Here is a 19,925-nt window from a genome sequence, read left to right as displayed (position 1 = left end):
TCGGAGGGAAAGATCAGGACTCCGTCCCTTTGGGACATGTGGCGTCTCAGCCGGTCTCCTGGCCACCCCCAAAGGCGGCTGCGCTTGTCCTTCTGTGCCCAGAGGGGCAAAGCATTTCCTGGGGGCGCTGCTGATGCCCTAGTCGCATGGCCCATTGATGTGATGCAGTGGGCCATTTGGAGGCAGCCCGCGACCCCAGCTCTGCTCCTTTTTACCCGAGTGAAGACTTTGGGCAAGTCCCTTCTAGCCTCAGTTTCCTTTTCTGTAAAGTGAGGGGCTCGGCTCCCTTCTAGCCCCCGTCTATGGTGGCCTAGAGGCAGCAGGCACCCGCCCAGCTTTGGGAGGTGCGCCCTGGCCCTGCCAGCTGGGCGCTGTCCGGGAGCTGGGAGAGGGAGGCCGGCGGCAGTCCCGTCCTCCGAGAGTCCAGAGCCTCATTGCTGTCAGGTGCCACCTTCCGCCTCCGATGCGGGGGGGGGTGGGGGGATGAGGAGGTGGGGGGGTGTTCGCCCAGCCTCGGGGCGCTGAGTCCCGGGGAGGGGAGAAGGGAGCAGGCCGGGCCCGTCCCGGGCTCCGCTCCGGGCTGCCGGGCTTCCACGGCTTCCTTCCAAGGAAGGACAGGGCTTGGGGGGGGGGGGGGGGGGGGCACGGGCCCAGGGCCGGGCTGCCCCAGGGGAGGCACGGAAGCGCTGCCGGGCTCTGGCCCCATCGCTTAAGACTCCGGGGTCCCCTCCCAGCCCTCGGGCGGACTTTGACGCCGGGCCGGACGCTCCGGAGGGGGTGGGGACTGGCTGAGGCTCCGTTCCTTCCTCTCCCCGCCCCGCCGGCAGGATGGGGTGGGGTGCAGGCCGGCGAGCAGCCCGGAAAGGGAGAAGGAACTTGCCGGGACGGGAGGGCTCCTCGGGCGGGCAGACGCGGCTAGCGGCGGCGCCTCAGGTAGAACAGGCTGGCCCGATGAGTAGGGCAAAGCGGGGAGGGGCGGAGGGGGGCCCGGCCGGCCCGAAGCCGCGCTCCCGCTCCAGGCTTGAGGGCTTGGGTCAGAGAGTACTATTTGGGCTGGCCCCTAATGCCCCGGGCAGCGGGCAGGAGCCGGGGTGGGCGGGGGGAGGCGGGGAGCAAGAGGAAAGGGGGGGTGGCGGGCCCTCCGGAGGACCCCTACTTCCTTGACTTGTCCAGTCCTGGGAGAAAGCGGGAAGCGAGCCCCCTCTGAGATCTGGAGCTGGGGTGGGGGAGGGGGCGGGGCTTCCATTCCCGGAGTTGCTTGAAGGAGGGGAAAGTTGGGGGGGGGGAATGGGGGCGGGTTCATTTCCCGCCAAGGGTGCACCCAATTCGCACAGAGCCTGCGCCCCCCTCCCCAACTGACCAGGGACTGATTTCAAAGTGGGGAGGGGAGAAGGGAGGCAGAGAGGAGGAAGCCAGCTTTTCCCTGGACCAGTCCTTCCACTGCCGCTAGCCTTGGTGGGCCTTCCTTGCGGTCATTCTGTGGTGGATCGGTGTGGGCAGCCCCCTCCCCCCCCCATCTCTCCATTTGTATACAGCTCTGGGAAAAGGCAAGTGGCGGTGCCCTTTTGTGTGGGGGGCACAGACCGGAGCACCCAGGCTCGAGGTGGCCAGCGGGCCTCGGCCGCCTCTGTCTCTGTGACATTTGCTCGGGAGGGAGGACGCGAGGCCTTCGGTGACCCAAATAGGGCAAGGGAGGAGGGTGAGCCGCCAGCACTACTGCCCGTGAGTGCCAGGAACAGGTGGCGGGGCCTCTGGCCCTTTGGGCATGTTGAGCGAAGCGGCTATGCCCATTAGTGGGCCATTTCTTGTCGTCTTCTGTTTCCTTGCTGGGTCCGTGTTTCTTTATCTGCAAAATGGCAGACCCAAAGTAGCTTAGTGGAAAGTGGGCCATTCTGGGCCAACTTATATCATCCTTGACTCAGAGACCCTGGGTCCCTTGTGATCTAACCTCCCAGTGCCCCAGAGAAGTCTCCTGGTCTCGTAGATGAGAAGTTAGGAACATATTCATGGGGAAGGAGGTTCCACACCAGGAGTTCTTGGCCTTAAAGAACTCCTAGAGACAGATCTTTCCACCCTACTCCTCTCCCTTTGACCCCCTGGAGATGGAGAGAGTTCAGTTTGGGGATTCCCGAAGCCCTGGGTAGGATGGCTGCAAGCGAAGATGCGCCTTAAAGTGCCCAGCATGAGACAGCTAGGGTGATATTATTCTTACTAAAAAGAGATCAAGAGACAGAGAGCTGGGGAGACAGCAAGAGACAGGGACAAAGATGCGAGAGATGGAGAGACATCCGAGAATACATAGAGAAGGCTGGAGAGATCATAATATAATGATTATATTGTGTTATATTATATATATCTATTCTAATGATGATGATAATGATAATATAACTGATATTAACTATTAGCGTAGGAGTTTCCTCTTCACAGGCCCAAGCCATGACTTTTAAGGTTCACTAAGCACTTTCACAAACATTTCCACAGTGTCACAACAGCCTGGAAGGAGCTGCCAGGGGCAATTTTACGCAGGTGCCCAGGCTGTTAAAAGCTGAGGACGGTCCAGCCTTCTCCTCTTGCCTCCAGATCTGACGCTTTCATCCACCGGGCCACAGGACGAAGGCCGAAAGCTCAAGTGGAAAGCAGTCCTAGAGTGTGGCCGCCCCGGGACGGTCCTTGAAATCTGCCCGACCTTCCGGTGACACGGTTGCCTTCCTGTGTGGTGCTTGATGATTCAGTGAGAAGCCCCGCTGTGACTCTCCCAGGTCTTTCCCCTTCTTCTCTCGGGAACGATATTAGCCCCGACTCCATCTCCTCTGGAGACGAAGGGGCCGCTTTCCCAAAAGCGGACGGTTGGGTCGGAGCCACCGGGAGGCTTCCGGAGCCCGTTCCATGCTCACGTTCCGTCTCTTCCCTCCCCGGTACACAGCCATGCCCACCCCGGTCCCTATGCTGCTCTTTGTCCTGCTCCTGGCGGGGATGACTAGTGCCTTCCGGATATGTGCCTTCAATGCCCAGCGGCTGACAGTTGGCAAGGTGGCGAAGGTCCGTATCATGGATGCCATGGTTAAGGTGAGCGCGACGAAAGAGACTGAAAGCCAGAGGGGTGGCTCTGTGAGGTCACCTCCCTTCTAGTCCCACTTCAGTCCCTAACCCTCGATTCCATTGTCAGGCGACGGCATGTTTTTCAAGATCCCACTCATCTTCGGCGTGCCGTGTAGTTCTATCTGGGATCCCGGGCGCCGGGGAGGGACGGAGACTCCCGGCGGTCCCAGTTTTGAGTGGGCGCTCGGAGGGACAAACTGAGGCCGAGGCCGAGGCCGAGGACGGGAGGCCTCCTTGACCGTTGTTGTACCCGACAGATCTTGGCTCGGTGTGACATCACGGTGTTGCAGGAGGTGGTGGACACCACGGGCGATGCCATTCCTTTGCTGCTCAGGGACCTCAACAGGTACGGGGGCGGCCATCGCAGAGGTTGGGGAGCTTGGGCAGAACTGACTTTTGGGAAAGGGAAGCTTTGATCATGCTCTTCTCCATCAGGTTCGATGACTCTGGCCCCTATAGCTCCCTGAGCAGCCCTCTGCTGGGACGCAGTACCTACATGGAGAAATATGTTTATGTGTACCGGTGAGTGCGACTTCTCCGCCCTCCCTCTCCTCGGCTCGGGCCACCTTGGGCTCACACTCTCACGAGCACTTCTCAAGCCAAATCGAATTGTGGGAAAGGAGGGATCTCGAACCTTTTGACACAAGACTTGGGGACCGCACTTTGTGGGGGTGGGAGGAGACAAAGACCCCGGGCCACTGCTGGGGAAGGGATCGGGGCCAGGGCAGAACACGCCTGAGGCTCAACCACTGGGGTGAAGTTGTTCTGATTATTCTCGCTCACCTGGTGCTGAGTTCAGTTGTTTTGGCAAGCTTAAGTGCAACGAGTAACCTCAAAATCGGGTTGATTTGGAGCAAAGCTCCAGTCGCCCCGCTCTAGTTGTGGCTGTGTTCTCCTCTTACCTCCCTTTTCCCCATCAGGCCTCTGTTCAATCCCTGACCTCTCTTACTTGAGGAAGTATCTCTCACCATGCCAAATGGGTCCATTACAAGTATATGTTATCTAAGGGTAAGGGAGGCTTCTTGAGAAGCAGCCCCTCAATGACCTCACGGTTTCGTCACTTCCGGTATGGCTCTCTTTGACCTCTACTGGATCTGGTCTGACGGTGCATCCCACTCTCGCTTCCAACGCTTTATGCCGAGCCTTGGGGGTCATGGGTGTTAGAGTACAGAGTCACTGTTGTCTCTGAGAAGTGTTGTCTAGAGAAAGAGGGAAGCTAGACCGTACCAAGACTAATCTTCCCGAGTTCCTTTCTGGCCTCAGACACCTCCTACCTGTGTGATCCTGGGCAAGCCACTTGACACCGTTTCCCTCGCTTTCCCCATCTGTAAAACGAGCTAAAGAAGGAAATACAAACCAGTCCAGTCTCTCTGCCAAGAAAATCCAAATGGCGTCCCAGAGAGTAGACAGGACTGCAAAATGACTCAACACAGAAAAAGCAGTGCTGCCTGAGCCGCTCTGATTTTTCACTTGTTTTGGGGTCCCCCTCCCAACGTCATCCTTCAGTGTTCAAAGGCTGATCCGGCTTCACTAGGTCTCTTGACAAGTTTTGCATGGACGGCTTTCCCCCTTGACGGCCTTTCAGGGTTTTATGAGTTGAGGCTTCTTGAAACCTCTCAGCTTCTTTAGAATTGTATAAAGTTCTCCACAGTCTGGACTCGGCTTTCTCTTAGCGCCTCAATTTCTCTCTGGCAAGATCGGAGTGGCCAAAGGTATTTCCAAACTGTGGGGTCCCCTTGGCTGTGTCAGTCCTAATTCTCCAGGAAATAGATTATGTGGGAGTGGGAGGGCCCCAGGGCACTGCAGGTCCACTGCTGGGGAAGACATCAGGGCCAGGGGAGGACACGGCTGAGGTTCAACCATTGGGATGAAGTTGGCTCTTCTAATTATTCTTTCTTTCTTTCTTTCTTTTTTTTTTGCTGAGGCAATTGGGGTTAAATGACTCACTCAGGATCGCACAGCTAGGCAGTGTTAAGCGTCTGAGGCCATATTTGAACTCAGGTCCTCATGACTTCAGGGCCGGTGCTCTGTCCACTGTGCCCCCTCGCTGCTCCTGTTCTAATTATTCTTGCTAACCTGGTACTAAGTCCAGTTGTTTTGGCCTGCAAGCTTAAGAGCAACAAGCAACCTCAAAATCGCATGGATTTGGAGCAAAGCCCCAGTTGCTGGGCTCTAGCGTGGCCTCCACTTATCTCGATTATGAGGAAGGCTGTGTCTTGCTTCCATTTCCCATTTGCCAGCCTGGAGCCATTTTCACGGACTCGCTTCTCTTCCACTTTCTTTCCATTTGGTGTCGCTTTTTGGACCCAGGTGGGAGCTCTGGAAAGCCCTTCCCCATCAGTTGGGAGCCGGTCGTCTCCTGCCATTAAGGGACGGGTTTCAGGTCTGGGGGATGCTGCTCACCGCTCATCATTGTCGAGGCCCTCTCGCCACCCATTTGTTCCCGGTCTATGGGCGGGAAGCTTCTGTTGAGTTTACGGACCTTTGTCCGCCTTCATCTTGACCCCGAGCAGCGTGTCACCGATCAGTCAGCATCTCTTCACACGCTGCCCTTTTGGCTGGCAAGAGGACAGCGTGGGGTCTCTCGCTCTTTCCCCCCACCCCGCCCCCCCTCGCCTCACTGCCGCCCTCCCTCCCTCCATCGGCCAGCGCCTTCAGATCTGTTGGCCCGCCACGGCAGGCTGTGGAGGCCATTTCCGGGGCTCAGAGCGCCCTCCGTCAGACTGTCAGAAAAAAGTCAGTCTTCTGGGTACTCGTGACTTCCACTTTCCCTGACTTTCCCCATTCTCCGTCCCCCACAGATCACACAAGACCCAGGTTTTGGACAGCTACGTGTATGACGATAAGATGGATGTCTTTGCCCGGGAGCCATTTGTGGCCCAGTTCAGCCTGCCCAGCAAGGGTATGAGCCCCGGATGGGGCCGTGGGGACGTCTGGAGGAGGGGATGGAGGAGGCTGGGGGCTGCCCAGACATCACGGATTGAAAAGTTGTAAAAGTTGGCGCAGACTGCTCGATTTGAACCCAAAGTGGAATCCTAGCAATGGGTCAGAGAAGGGGTATCGAGGGGAACGGGAAAAGAGGGGGCGAGAAAAGGGGAGTCCGGGATGAGGGAAGTGAGAGGAACGAAGGGGCAGGGCTTGGGGGATGGATGATCCTCACTTTGCCCTCCTCCCCTCCCCAGAGCTCCCAAAGCTGGCCCTGGTGCCGTTGCACACGACCCCCAAGGATGTAGCGACCGAGCTGGATGCCCTGTATGTCGTCTTCCTCAATGTCTCCCGGCACTGGCAGAGTGAGGTGGTGGCAGCTTGGGGTCTGGGGAGGGCTGGCCACATGCACTTAGTGGGCATGTTTGGAGGAAGTATTAGGGTGGGTCCCCCGGGCCTGAGCCCCACTCTTACCGTGTCCCTAGGACGTGATACTGCTTGGAGATTTCAACGCAGACTGCTCCTCGCTGTCCAAGAAACGTCTAGGGGAGCTGGTGCTGAAGACCAAAGCGGGCTTCCGCTGGGTGATCCCCGATGAGGAGGACACCACTGTGAGAGAGAGCACGCGCTGCAGCTATGACCGGTCAGTTCTTCTCCCGGGCTCCCCGGATCCACTTGGGGGTGAGCATCAGGGCCACAGTAACCTCGATTGATAACCTTTTCTCTTCCCATCCCTCCCTTGCCACCCCATGGGATCTCTCAGAATTGTGGTTCATGGAAAGCGTTGCCAAGATCTGGTGAAATGGGCTGCCGCCTTCAAGTTTCCCCAAAGCTTCCAAATGACTGAGGCTGAGGTAGGAGGAAGGGCCAAACTTGGGAAAATGGGGTTGGAGAAAACAGAGGGGAGGGTCTTGAGGAACAGGGGATGGGGGAGAGTGTCTAGAGGTGGGTGTGGGGCACCATATTGAGCCTGCTGCCAGTGGGCTCGAGACTAGACAGAAATAGCATCGAGGGCCGAGTTTTGAGGGAGAATAGGGCACGACCTCCAATCTCCTCCTTGTCCGTAGGCTCTGAACATCAGTGACCACTACCCCGTGGAGGTAGAGTTGAGTGGGTCTCCGGGCTGGCCCGTGGCCTCCATCCCGTTTAACCTCGCTATGCTGCTACTGCTCACTGGACTGGACTCTACCTTGTGAAAACTTTGGCCTCGGGGACCCTGGCCTCCTCGTCCTGGGAACTTCTGCAGGGACTGACTCCCCTCCCTGTCCTGCCCATAGCCCTGACAGTGCCTTTTTCTTGACTCCACCAGTCAGGACTCAGCTCACCCTTGCCCTTCTTACCTCTTTTGCGAACACCAGCCCTGCTCTCTTACCTATTTTCCCCCATATTTATTCATTTCTGCTCCTGTGATTTGGAGGTCGGGGGGGAGGGGAGGACAAGGCCCCTTCCCCCTCCTGACCTTTGGGATCACGATCTCATCCACGAGACTGTAGTGACAGCGTGTAGAGGCTGTCCCTCGCCTCCACGGGCTTTGCCCTCGGAACTCCGCCGGCTGCCAGAGTTGGTGAGCCAGGTGTCGACTCAGGAAACTGTGGGCTCTGACCACAAGCCACACTCCGAGATCCCCTCTTCAGATCTGGGCCTTTTGCTCTGAGAGCCGTCCATCTCTCCTGGCCTCGGCTCCCCCGCTGGGGATTCGGAGGGGCCCATTAATATCCCACGGGCAACCGTGAGCTTTGGGGGCTCCCGGGGCTGCTGCCTGTGTAAAGTGTTCCAGACTAAATAAACAGGGCCATCAGTGCCTCACTTAACTCAATGCCGCTGTCCCTCTTTTCTCAGGAGCCTGAAGCTGGCACCTAGATGTAGTGTTAGCTGTCTGGAGGTCTTGGAGTAGCCTCCGTTTCGGCTGAGTAATCACCAGGAGAATAGCCACCGACAAAGTCCAAAGTCTTTGTCTCCTTCCCAGTCCGTCTCCTTGGCCTGGGCCCGGGGGCCTGGGTCTGAGTGGGGGAAGCAGCCACCACGGTGGTGGGAGACGGGGTGAATCTGTCTCTGGGCCCCCTCTGGCCGTTATATGCTCTATTACAATTACACTATCGGAGGTGGGAACCTTGTGGAACTCTCGTAAGCCCTAAGCACGTGAACTGAACTGGAGAACTATTAAGCTCCGCGCTAAACTAGCTAACCGTGGTCTCATCAGTCCCACTGACTTGGCACCTCGTTTCAAGTATGCTTCTCCAGAGTCCAGCTCTCCGCACCTAGATCCCCCACCTTGCCCTCGTACCCTCATACCTTAGCCAAACTCCAGTTGTGGCTTACTCCCAACACTCCTCCGGCAACACTACCACAGAGCCGGAAGGAGTCATTAATAAACCAGGGCCCCTACCAATGGGGGCTTGTTGAGGCCTACTTCATGACCCAATCGTTTTAGTCCTGCCGCTCTCTGTATTGCCTTTGGGGGGAAATGACAGTCTCTTCTCTCCTCAAGCCTCCCTAGCACTTTCTCCTTGGCCCTTGGAGCAGAGAACCTTGCCATAAACTCACAGAGACCATTTGCCATAAACTCTTCTTCCCTTTGCTACAGCTCAAAACCTCTCGGCATTTTCCTCCATTTTCCTCCTTCATCTGTGTCTTGTATGAAGAGAGGTCCTCCGTCTGGCCGAGGCCAGGTCGCCCCTCCTCCGCAACAGTTACCCCCCTCCCAGTCTTTCATCCGTGGGCTCTTTGTTGACCTCAGACCCTCCCAGGTATCACCTCTCCTTCTCCCCTGAGCCTCTGATCGTCATCAGCTAGCATCCTCTACCTCCAGAGCCCTTTCACAGCCAAACCCCTAGAGTGTACGTTCACTTCTGCTGCTCTCACTCACTTGCTTTGGGATTTTAAAAACCATTTTCCAATCTGTCGCGGGAGTCTCACGTCAACCCCGTGAGGTCAGTGCTTCGGCACAGGCCTCTATTCCACCTACCCAGAAATGATCAGACAGAGAAGGGAAGTCTCCCAGGAAGAGGTGGCGTCCATGGAATATGAACCTAGATTTTCCTGACTGCAAGTCTAGGACTGTTCAATATGCTAACAGTTCTTGAGCCCGGAGTCAGGAAGTTCTAGTTCTAGGTCATTCATTCATGTTCACCTTTTCCTGGGCTCACGTCTCTGTCTGCTCTTTTTTTAAGGAGCTCGTCTTCTTTTTGTGGTCAAATGGCTAAAAAAAACTGTCTCAACTCACTGTTCCCTGGTCTTTTCGCTCCCTGTGATGTAGCTTCAACCCCCACATTTGCCTTGAAACTGCTCTTTCCAAAGTTGCCCATGATCCAATAGAGAGGCTCGCCCTGAAGAACTTTCTCAGTTCTCATCCCGGTCAAGTTCTCTCTAGCATTTCATACTGTTGACCATGCAGCACATGCTACTTGATTACCTGTGTGACCTTGCTGAGGTCACTTCACCTCCCTGGACCTCAAAAGGTCAGACTGAGGAGGTCGGACTGAGTGATCTGTCAGGTACCTTTCAGCTCTCAGTCGGTAATCCGATGATCCTCCCTTGGATACCTCCCCGCTCTCCTGGTTCTCCTAATCTATTTAGCCATTCCTTCAATGTCTCCTTTGCTGGGGCACGGTACATGTCTTGTGTCCTCGTTCTGGCTGGACTCTAAGCTTCTGCCTCATTGACTTCATGGGCTCTCTCAGATTTGATGATCGTTTCGATGCACGTCCCATGTGTCTATCTAAGCCCAACCCTGGTCTTGGCATCACGGAGCCTTCCTTCTCTAACAATCGCCTAAACTCCCCACTGGATTGGTAAAGCACCCAGCATTCAGTAAGTGCCCGCTCTATCCTTCTCCTCTCCCCGTATACTCTTTCACTTGGTGACCTCATCAGCTTCCAGGGGTTCAGCACTCATCTCAATAGGGACGATTCTTAGCTTTGTTTGTCCTGCCCCGATTTCTCTCCAGATCTTCAGTCGTGAGTCTCCAGCTGCCTTTTAGACCTCAAAAACCAGACATCCCCTCAACATCTTCAACTCGTTATCCAATCTGATGCTAAGTCCTAGTGATTTCCCCCTTATGGTATCTGTGATATGCCCCATATCACATATGTTTCTCCCCCAACACAGCTTCTGCTCTTGTGCAGGACCTCCTCACCTCCCATCTGGACTATGCCATAGTTTCTGGCTTGGGGGTAGGGTACCTGCACCTCAAGTCTCTTCTCACTCCTAGTTCATCCGTCAAAGGGATCTTCCTAAAGTTCATGCAACAAACATCGCCTTGGAGATCAAATATAAAACCCTGTGTTGAAATGCAAGGCCCTTCGTCCCTTTGTTCCCTCCTACCTCCCCGGCCTTCCTGTCCCTTACTCCCCGACGTGCACTCGTGGACAGTGCCTCTGGGCTCCCGGATGTCCTCCCTTCATCTTTAGCCCTGGGGATTCTCTGTGGCTGTCCATCCCTTGGGCCTGGAATATTCTCCCTCTCAGCTCTGCCCCTGGCTTCCTCAGAATCCCAGCTGAGCTCTCCCTCTTGGCAAGGAGCCTTTGTTGGGCCTTAAGCTTGATGCCTTCTTTCTGTTGATCATCTCCAGCCCGTCTATGTTGTTTGTATACAGTTATTTTTATATTTTCTCCCCTCTCCTTCCCCCCCCCCCCAGATTATGAGCTCTTTGAGGGACGGCACTGGTTTTGACCTTTCTTTTTTCTTGGCAGAGACACTACAGCGCTTTGCCATTCTCCCAGATCACTTTCCAGAAGAGCAGGGTTAAACCCTTTGGCCAGGGTCCCACAGCTAAGAAGTGTCCGAGGTCACATTTGAACTCGGGAAGAGGGGGCTTCCTGACTCTAGGCCTGGTGCTTTATCCACTCCGGCGTCCCCTAGATGTCCCATGTGGCCATGGCAGTGTTTAATAAATGCTTCTTGACAGGCACTGTGCTAAGTGCTGGGGATATAAAATAAGGCCCAAACAGTGCTTTGTCCCATTCTAGTCAGCGTATGACATGTAAATAACCAAGGCCTATAAGACAGAGACAGAGTAGATGGGGGACAATGCAAGAGTAGCTAAGGATGCAGGGAGGGGAGGGTGGGAAGGGGCGGGAAGATCTCCTGCACAAAGTTTTAAGTGAGTTCAGTCAGAGGGAAGCTGGGGTTTCTACCATTCTGGACTGGGGAGGAGCTGGGGGAATTGATCTAAACTGCCTGCTCCAGCAGGAGTAGGAAGGATTAAGGTCACATGTCAGAACTTTTGCAGAGGTTCAGGGACTATATCAAAGGAAAAGGAGGGGAAGCTTTTTAGAGGAAGCCGCGTGTGGGAGCCCGATTGTTCCTATCCCGAGGTCAGTGGCTGTACACCAAAGGCAATCTGCAGCCCCTGATCTAATGTCAGCTTGCCAGGCACCCGGAATCCCGTGCAGCAAGCAGCAGATTCCACGATTCCGAGATTTCGCTGCATCCCAGTGGCTACCAAGAAGTCTCCCGCAAGGGCTAAGGAAGAAAAAAGAAAAGGCAGATCTCCAAACCCACGCCCTGGTCTCGTTATTTCCTGTCCCGTTTTGGTGAAAGAGGAGATTTGTGCCGTTTCATATCACAAAGTCTCACCAAGCTGTTTTTCTCTGTAGGCACACCCAGGGCCTCTCTGCTCCCCAGAGATAGCAAGGCAGCACTTGGGAAACAGAGCATGTGTGAGCGAGTGTGTTTGTGTGAACGTATGAAAATGAATGTATGAGTGTGAGTGTGAATGTGTGAGAGTGGAGGGGGGGGCGTGTGTGGACAATGTGAGTGTATATATGTGTGTCGGTGTGCATTTATTACTGCATATGTGAGTGTGGATGTGTCTGAATGTGAGTGTGTGAATTACATGTGTGATGCACATTGGAAGAGCAGGAACGTGTTCATATGTATGCACGTGCGTGCAAATGTGCGTTGCGTCCACATCTGAGTGTCTATATTGTGTATGTGAGTGTGGTTGTGTGCCTCGTGAGTGTGTGTGAGCCTGGATGTAGACCTATGTATCTGAATTGTGAACGTGTGAATTATGTGTGTGTGTGGCTATATATGGGTGTGATATGTGTATGAGTGTGAATTATGTATTTACAGGCGTGTAGATATAGATGTGTATGATGTGTGTGTGTTTGTGTATGTGTATATGTATTGTGAATGTGGATATGTGTGTGTGTGTGAGTATGGATGGATGCGTACATGTGGGTGAAAGTGTTGGTGTAAGTGTCGGCGTGTATGTGTGTGTGTACATGACTACGTGAATATGGGCGTGGGTGGGAGAGTGGGGAAAGGGAACACTGGAATAAAGGCTCCGGTCAGGCTGTGAAAGGCTTTGAATGACCAACAGGAGAGTTTTCCCCGGATGCGAGAGGCCAAAGGGAGTCACTGAAATTGCCTGAATAGCGGTGAGGTCTCACTAGCCCTAGGCTGGAGAGAGGAGAGCCCAAGGGGGCTCACAGAGCCACAGCTACATGGGATCTCCAAAGTGAATCAGACCGACTCTTCCATTTTTCAGCTAAGGAAACTGAGGCCCAGGGAAGTCACATAGGTCCTAAGGTGGGATGTGAGCTGAGGCGTGCGGTGGGCCCCGATCGGGACGGTGCCGATGTGAATAGCTGGAAGAGGAGAGAGCCCAGAGAAGTGGCGAAATCCGGCTGTAGTGAGGGGGGACGCAGGTTGTGAAGGAGGTGATGTGGCGCCCTCACCAGTAATATGGATGTTTGGAGGGAAAACTAGTGAGCGTGCTGTTTGGGACATGTTGAGTGTGAGATGTCTTTGGGACATCTAGCACGAAATAGCCAGTGTATCGCTCAGGTGCTTGTCCCCAAACTCAGAGCCACTGAAAAGTGGCCTTCAGCCCAGATGATGGTGGCAGGAGGGGAGCTTCAGTCTGGGGCGGGGAGAGGCACGAGGGGAGCCGTGAAGCTCACACCTGTTTCCGGAGCTGTGCTCAGCTCTGAACTGTTCTCGATTCAAGATCTCAGCATCAAATCGGCCCAGGTCACCGAATGGCTTCCTCAAACCTCTGAGGAACTGAGGCTTTCTACTTCTGCAGAGGATGGTGCAATACCTTCCAAACACTCATAGTCATTCTTAGGGTAACAAGATCAGTCAGGTGACTGAACTTCTCTGTGGGGAGTGAGGTAGGGAGGCTCCCCGCCAACAGACTGGAGAAACACAAAAAAGACAGGGCAGAACGGGGGGCCTCTTGGTACAACCAGAGATCAGTAGAAAGCCCTCGGGCTGGGATTAACCCATGTGAAGTGCAAACACCTCCTGCTGGTGCTGGCTAGCTCAGCAGAAACCTCAAGTAGAGCCCCCTCAGGCTAGCCGGGTTTGGCTGGGGTCTCAGTGGGAACCACAGGAACTTTCACCTCCCGGCACTGTTTCTGGCGTCTGGGGTCTGAGTCCAGGAAGACTGAGGGAAGATCAGCTGATGAGGAACACCAGGCCCAGCTGTGCTGCTGAGATGCAACCCTGGATGAGAAGGAATCAGCACCCACGGGGAGTGCAGAGGCAGGGGACAGAGATGCTACTGGCTGCAGGTACTTGTAGGAGGGGAGAGATTTTGGTTTGGGATTTCAGAGCACAGAGGCGAACTGAAGTGATACTAGAGGCACCATTGCCCCACCCCAGGAGTAGAGGTACTTATAATAATACTTCTCATGAGAGAAAGAAAGAAAAGAAAGAAAGGAAGGAAGAAAGAAAATGAACAGGCAAAGAAAAAAGAACCCAACCATCAAAACTTATTATAGGAATAGGGAAGACTGGGGTTCATCTTCAGAGGATGACACTGAAGTAAAAAAAAAAAAAAAAAAGTTTCTTCTATCCAGAAGAATAACATGAAACGGGTCCATGCCCAGACAGAATTCAGATAACAACTCCAAAAATAATTTTAAAATCAAATGAGGAAAAACTAAACTAAATAAAAGCCATCCAAGAAAAACAAGATGATTATGAAAAAAAGTTAACCTCCTGGAAAAGAAGATACAGTCCTCAAGATGAAAACAAATCCTGGAAAATTAGAATTGGACGAGGGGAAGCCAGTGAAAATATAAGAGACCAAGAAGTAACAAAATAGAATGTAAAAAATGAAGAAATAGAACAGAATGTGAAACATAAGAAAAATAATAGATCTGCAGAACAGATAGAAGAGACAATATAAGAATAACTGGACTACCTGAAAGCTGTGACCAAAAAAAAAAAAAAAAAAAGAACCTTGATACAATAATAACACAATAATACAAGAAATAATTCAAGAAAATTGTTCTGGAGTGATAGAACATGAGGGGAAAGTAGAAATAGAAAAAAATCCACCAAATACTGCCTCAAAGAGATCTTTTGTGGAAAGCACATTGGAATATTATTGCCAAACTTCAAAACTCCCAGATCAAAGAGAGAATTCTGCAAAAAAACAAGAAAAAACTATTTAAATACACGGGAGCTACAGTTAGAATTGTACAGGACTTAGCAGCAGCCACAATCAAAAACGACAGATCCTGGAATCATACATGGCAGTAATCAAAAGAACTAGGCCTGTGGCCAAAAATATCATACGCAGCAAAATTATCCATAATATTGGGTTTAAAAAATGGACATTCAACAAACTTGCAGCTTTTCAGGACTTTCTTTCAATTACACCTGGGCTCGATAGAAACTAACACATAAGAGCCAATATCAAAGATCAATTTCAAGAAACTTAACATGAAGAAATTGTTTTTTACGTAGCAATGTATACCATACATTTTAGATTGACATCAGCAATCGAGGAGCTCAAAAGAAAGATTGAGGCACAAATGAGTTGACTCTAAAAAAAAAAAAAAAAAAAAAAAAAGCAAAACCACCTAGAAAAAAGGTAAAGAATAATAATTATGGGAAGAATAGACACAGAGGCATTAGAGAGGGGAGAAGGGCTAGTAGTTCTGAAAATCCACTCACATCAATCATGATTTAAATAGACAATAATAATATATACCCCGAAGGGTATAGCACTCTCCAAAATCAATAAAGAAATAAGGGGGAAGGGGGAAGCCAAGAATGGGGGAAAGAAAACAAGGGATCCATGGGTGGGGAGAGGTTAAGTTAAGTAACAGCAAGGTAAGTTAAAGAGAAGAGTTGGCAGGATAGGAAAGAAGAGAAGTCAAACTTAGAGATTCAGTAAACAGAGAAATCTACATTCTATATCAGCTATAGCAATGTATTTTTGGATGCATGTTTGTGTGCGTGTGTGTATATGTGTTTGAGTATGTGTAGACATGCATGCATGTTACATAGATGTGTGTGTATGAGTGAGTCCGTGGGTTGCTATGAATGTATATATGTGTGTGTGTCTGTATCTCTGTGTGTGTGTGTATATATATCTGTATATAACATATATCTGCTTAACTATAGCTGCTTGGGGGAAATGAGGGGAATGAAAAGGAGGAACAAGAATAAAGTTTTAAAAGTCTGCAGCAGAGAACAAAAGAAGAACCCAAGGAAGCAAAAAAGGATGGACACTCTAAATATAGACATACACACAATAAGGAAAGCTCAGCTATACAGAGGGAAGAGTCCAGACTCTTGACTAACTAGATGGTGGTAATCAGGGCTTTCATCCCGGCATCACAATTTAGAAGATACTCATGGTGCTTGGATACCTTCAAAACAAAGTAAAACATCAAAAAAAATTAAAGAGAAAAATAAATCAATGGTACTTTGTGTCTTTGGTGTCCTTTGGCATTTTGTGTATGTGGTGGAGTAGTAGTAGTAGTAGTAGTAGTAGTAGTAGTAGTAGTAGTAGTAGTAGTGGTAGTAAATATATACCAATCCCACACCTGACTCATATTGTATACTGGGTAGCTTTCTTTCTTTCTCCCCCTTCTCCCCGCACCCCCAACTAAACATGAGCAAAAAGCTAAGCTTCAAAGAATTTGTCCTTAGGACACTATAGTGGGGATGGCAGGGACCAAAATATGTGAAAAGGGGAGCCCAGCCTCCCTTTTATTAGCCATTAGGCTTCCCGGGACTGAACCCAGATGGGCTGATATGCATGGGTACAGAGCAGAGGGAGAATGAGAGGGCACTATGCCCTAGGCAGCAGGGTCCAGTATTTATTTTCAGTTATGCATATATAAATGTTCAGTAGATTACAGACAAGTTAGATGGCGCTGCAGTGGAAAGCCAGGCCTGGAGTCAGAAAGATTCATCTTTCTGAGTTCAAATTTGGCCTCAGACACGTATCAGATGTGTGACCCTGGGCAAGTCACTTCACCTTGTTTGCCTTCGTTTGCCTTGTTCTCCATCTATAAAATGAGCTGAAGAAGAAAATGGCCAACTACTTAGTGTTTCTGTTAAGACATCCCAAATGAGGTCATGGAGAATTGGACATGACTGAAACATCTGAATAACAACAAAAATCACAGAGCCATCATCTTGCCTGCTTAGTGTGGTTTGTCCCTCGTTATACCCGTCGAATGGTATACCTGACCCAAAATACGAAAAAGAGGAGGCTTGTGTTTTTCTAGCCCTGTCTGATCTCTGTGGGGACCCAAGGCCCCTGGAAGTTCCCACAGGGGGAAACAGCTTGTGAGCCACTGAGAAGTAGTCATCCCCTGACCATTTTGGCGACAGGCGGGAAACGCTGGAGAGCAATGGGTGTCAGACCGCCCGGCTGCTGTCTGGGATCGTCCGCCTCTTCTTCCTTTCAGCTAAACCTGAATTTCAGACTCTGCGATCGCGATGCTCAGCAAATGCCAGTGGAGCCAGACTTGCTGATTGCCATGACTTGCAGAGGCGAGGGAGCCATCTGGCTCGTTCTAGAATGACGCATACTTCTCAATAATCCACACAATGACACACACTTTCCATGCTTCGGAAGAGGAGAGGGTTTGAGATCCAGATGTCCAAAAGGCACTCGGTCAATAAGCATTTATTAAGCACCTACTACGTGCCAGACATCGTACTAAGGACTGGGGTTACAAAGAGAGGCAAAAGACAATCCCCACCCTCAGAGGGCTCACAGATTAAGGGGAGACAAAACATAAAAACAACCATTAAACGAACAAGATGAATAGAGGACAAGTCGGAGGGAAGGTGCTAACATTAAAGAGGATCAGAAAAGGCTGCCTGTATAAGGGAGGCTTTTAGCTCAGGCCCGAAGGAAGCCAGAGAAGCCAGGAGATGGAATTCACTGAGCAGGGGAGAGACATCGCTAGGTGGAGATGAGGAGGGAGAGAATTCCAGGCATGGGGCACAGCTAGGGAAATGTGCAGTTGGGAGATGGGGGAAGGGTCTTGTGGGAGAAAACCAGCAGGCAAATGTTCTTAGATCCTGCAGTCTGTGCTGGAGAGAGGTAAAATGGGGGGGGGGGGCAGGTTTAAGAAGACCGGGATCAAGAATGAGGGCTGAAATAAGGCCAAAAAATTTGGCAATTAAGAGATCACTTGTAACTTTTGGAGAAAGTAGTTTCAGTGAAATCATGGGGTTAGAAAACTAAGAAGAGTGAAAGGAGCTAGAGGGATAGATCATATCTGTCCTATCTATCAGATTCAGAAATGGTTTTCTCAAGGAGTTTAGCCACAAAAGGGAGAAGAGCTACGAGATGATGGCTATCAGACATGGATCAAGGGAGGGGTTTTAAGCATGGGAGAGGTTAAAGATAAATGGGTATGACAGAGCGGGTAATCTGTTGGAGGAAGTGGGATGGAATGGAAAGGAGGTTTTGTCTTGGTGAGCAATGGGTCTGCATATTCTTGAGACAGAGGTGAAGGAAGAGCTAGTGACAAATAGTGTGAGTGATGGGGATGGAGAAAGGGGAGAACAGGGAATTCGTGATGAATAACTTCAATTTTTCAATGAAATATGAGAAAAGGAAGGGGATAGCATTTATACAGCACCTACTATGTGCCAAATGCCTTAAAATATCTCATTTGAGGTGAGGTTCTCAGCTGAGAGAGTGGGGCGAGGTAGAATAATAGAGATTGGAAGAGGGATGAAAAGGTTTGGAAAAACTGTCAAGAATGGGCACGTGAGTTAATTAGCGAGCTGTGAGGGCCATTTTGTAACAGAAATCTGCTGTGGACACCGTCTCTATGGTTTTATGGTTTTCTCCAAGTTTAATAGCGCATTAGTCGGAGCTAGGATAAGACATGGTGGGAGTGATCCTAGGTTGGCGTTCAGAGAAGAAGAATTCGAATTGGGATAAGGATAAAGGGGTGAGGGATAAAGGAGAGGTTAGTATGGAATTGAGCTGGTGCACCAAAGGGTCAAGATGGGGCAAAGGGGAGAATATAGCAGAGCATCAGGAGGGCGAGCCCCTCTGCTGTGAGGATGTGATGAGCCCTTTTCGGGACCGCTCCCCATCTTGGGTGTCCCCCAATAACGTGCAGCACCCCGGTGACTGACAGGCTGCAGATCTGCAGGTGAGTTAGGGGGATGTCTACCCCCAACACGTGAAGGCTTTCCCCAGCAGAATGGCTGGGTGAGAACAATTCCTCGTGCTCCGTCAGGAAGTCGGGAGGAGTAGGAATTGTGGGCCGCTCAGAGAGCCGTGGCCAATCATCCGGACTTTTGCTCTGTCATTGGGCTTTGATGACTCAGGATGAGGGAGGGAGGATGACGGCTTTGTGTGACTCCCTTAAAGCTAATTAACGCGCCAGTCACGCTATCTCTCCATTTTGTCACCGGTCATTTTCACCAACAAAAGATGAATGACAATACCTCTGATTAAGTGGTTCAATGAAACTGGGGTTCGAGATGCCCTGAAACTGGGGGGCTGTGGTGAGTGCTTCAGCAGAGCTCGCTTAAGAGACGCTGAGGAGGGTGAAATGGAACACCCCAGGCAGCGAGGATTATGGGAGTCAGTTACAGCTTGGTAACCAAGCAAAGGAGGAGCTGAACTACTCCGCCCCAGCAAGCAGACACGGCTGTCCTCTAGAGGCCCCGGCAAATACTGCAGTCGTTGGCAAGGCTGTAGCAGATGTGCAGCACAGAGTTGAGAGGGCTCATGCGCCTTTCTGGAAGATTGAGGAGGAAGCACAGGAAACGAGTGGGAGGGGTTACAGCGGCTAGGCGCCCCCTGCTGGGCCCCAAGGTTCCCGTGAGGGGTCCACAGCCGTCTCCGCCCCCCCTTCTCCTTCCCCCCTCCCCCCAGGCAGCAACAGCGACCTGGCAGAGGGACAAGGGAACAAGCCCGTCCCCACTGCTGGGCAAACCCCAGCTCCTTTGCCCCTCCCAGCAGCCCTGGAACACAGCTGCACCCTGGGAGCGTCTTGTCCCCAGCTCGGGCTGCCACAAACCTTCCCCAGCACCGGACAATGCTGCCAGGCCGCTGGGCTCCAAGGATGGGCAGGGACACAAGCGCCCGGGAGGGGGAACAAGTGGCATTTGGCACTTACAGAAATGAGCTCTTGGTCTTTACAGCCACCTGGGAGCTGGGGGGTGGGGGGTTGTCCCCATTTTGCAGGTGAAGAGACCGAGGCTGGAGGCTTAGTGAGGGGCCCGGGGCCCACAGCTGGCAAGGGGCTAGGACCGGATTGGGATCAGCCCCTCCCCACTCCAAGTGCGGGCGCTCCGCCCTGGGCACCGGCCACCAGCCGCAGGCACAGAAGCAAGAACCAGGAGGGAGAGGGAGAGGGAATGTCAGGGAACTGGGGGGGGGGCTGAGGGGTCCACATGGGAGGGTGAGGATGAGGGGGGAAGGATAAGCTCACGAAGCAGCAACTGCCCCGTGGAAGGAAGGAGACAGACGGCACGGCCCAGGGAGGGACAGACAGCACAGCCCGGGGGAAGGGCTCACCTTCAGATCCCGGCCTGGACTTGTGCTGGGACCCTGGGTGTGAGCAGTGAAAGTGACCCTTGCCCTTGGCCCGGGGCCTGAGGGGGCTAAGCCAGGAGCAGGGACACAGAGAGGAAAAATCCAAGCCAAAGTCAGCCCGAGGGAG

At 52.2% G+C, this 19,925-nt stretch overlaps 1 protein-coding gene and 1 long non-coding RNA gene across 4 annotated transcripts in view; both read left to right on the top strand.

Annotated features, from left to right (window-relative positions):
• LOC127542441 (uncharacterized) overlaps nt 1-19,925 on the top strand; it is a 182,710-nt gene that overhangs the window by 80,587 nt on the left and 82,198 nt on the right. The window lies entirely within an intron of this gene.
• Nucleotides 341-7,840, top strand: DNASE1L1 (deoxyribonuclease 1 like 1). Of its 3 annotated transcripts, none has more exons than XM_051968020.1 (10): nt 341-444; nt 2,482-2,759; nt 2,924-3,066; nt 3,357-3,445; nt 3,535-3,621; nt 5,901-6,001; nt 6,282-6,394; nt 6,510-6,667; nt 6,788-6,878; nt 7,092-7,840. In XM_051968020.1, the coding sequence occupies exons 3-10, from the start codon at nt 2,926-2,928 to the stop codon at nt 7,218-7,220; spliced, it is 909 nt and encodes a 302-aa protein (XP_051823980.1). In that variant the 5' UTR covers nt 341-444; nt 2,482-2,759; nt 2,924-2,925; the 3' UTR covers nt 7,221-7,840. The 3 variants fall into 3 exon arrangements, with proteins under 3 accessions (XP_051823980.1, XP_051823981.1, XP_051823979.1); XM_051968021.1 differs by lacking the exon at nt 341-444 and adding an exon at nt 680-933 and having other exon boundaries at nt 2,581-2,759; XM_051968019.1 differs by lacking the exon at nt 341-444 and adding an exon at nt 680-933.

Source organism: Antechinus flavipes, chromosome X (genome assembly GCF_016432865.1).
Source record: "Antechinus flavipes isolate AdamAnt ecotype Samford, QLD, Australia chromosome X, AdamAnt_v2, whole genome shotgun sequence".
NCBI classification, from domain to species: domain Eukaryota; kingdom Metazoa; phylum Chordata; class Mammalia; order Dasyuromorphia; family Dasyuridae; genus Antechinus; species Antechinus flavipes.
This window is presented reverse-complemented; position numbering and strand designations above follow the sequence as displayed.

Excerpts from the sequence above, each read along its gene's own strand:
- DNASE1L1 (XM_051968020.1), top strand. The coding sequence starts at position 2,926 with ATGCCCACCCCGGTCCCTATGCTGCTCTTTGTCCTGCTCCTGGCGGGG. Across the intron at positions 3,622-5,900 it reads AAATATGTTTATGTGTACCG|ATCACACAAGACCCAGGTTT; the intron begins GTGAGTGCGACT and ends CGTCCCCCACAG. Across the intron at positions 6,002-6,281 it reads GTTCAGCCTGCCCAGCAAGG|AGCTCCCAAAGCTGGCCCTG; the intron begins GTATGAGCCCCG and ends TCCCCTCCCCAG.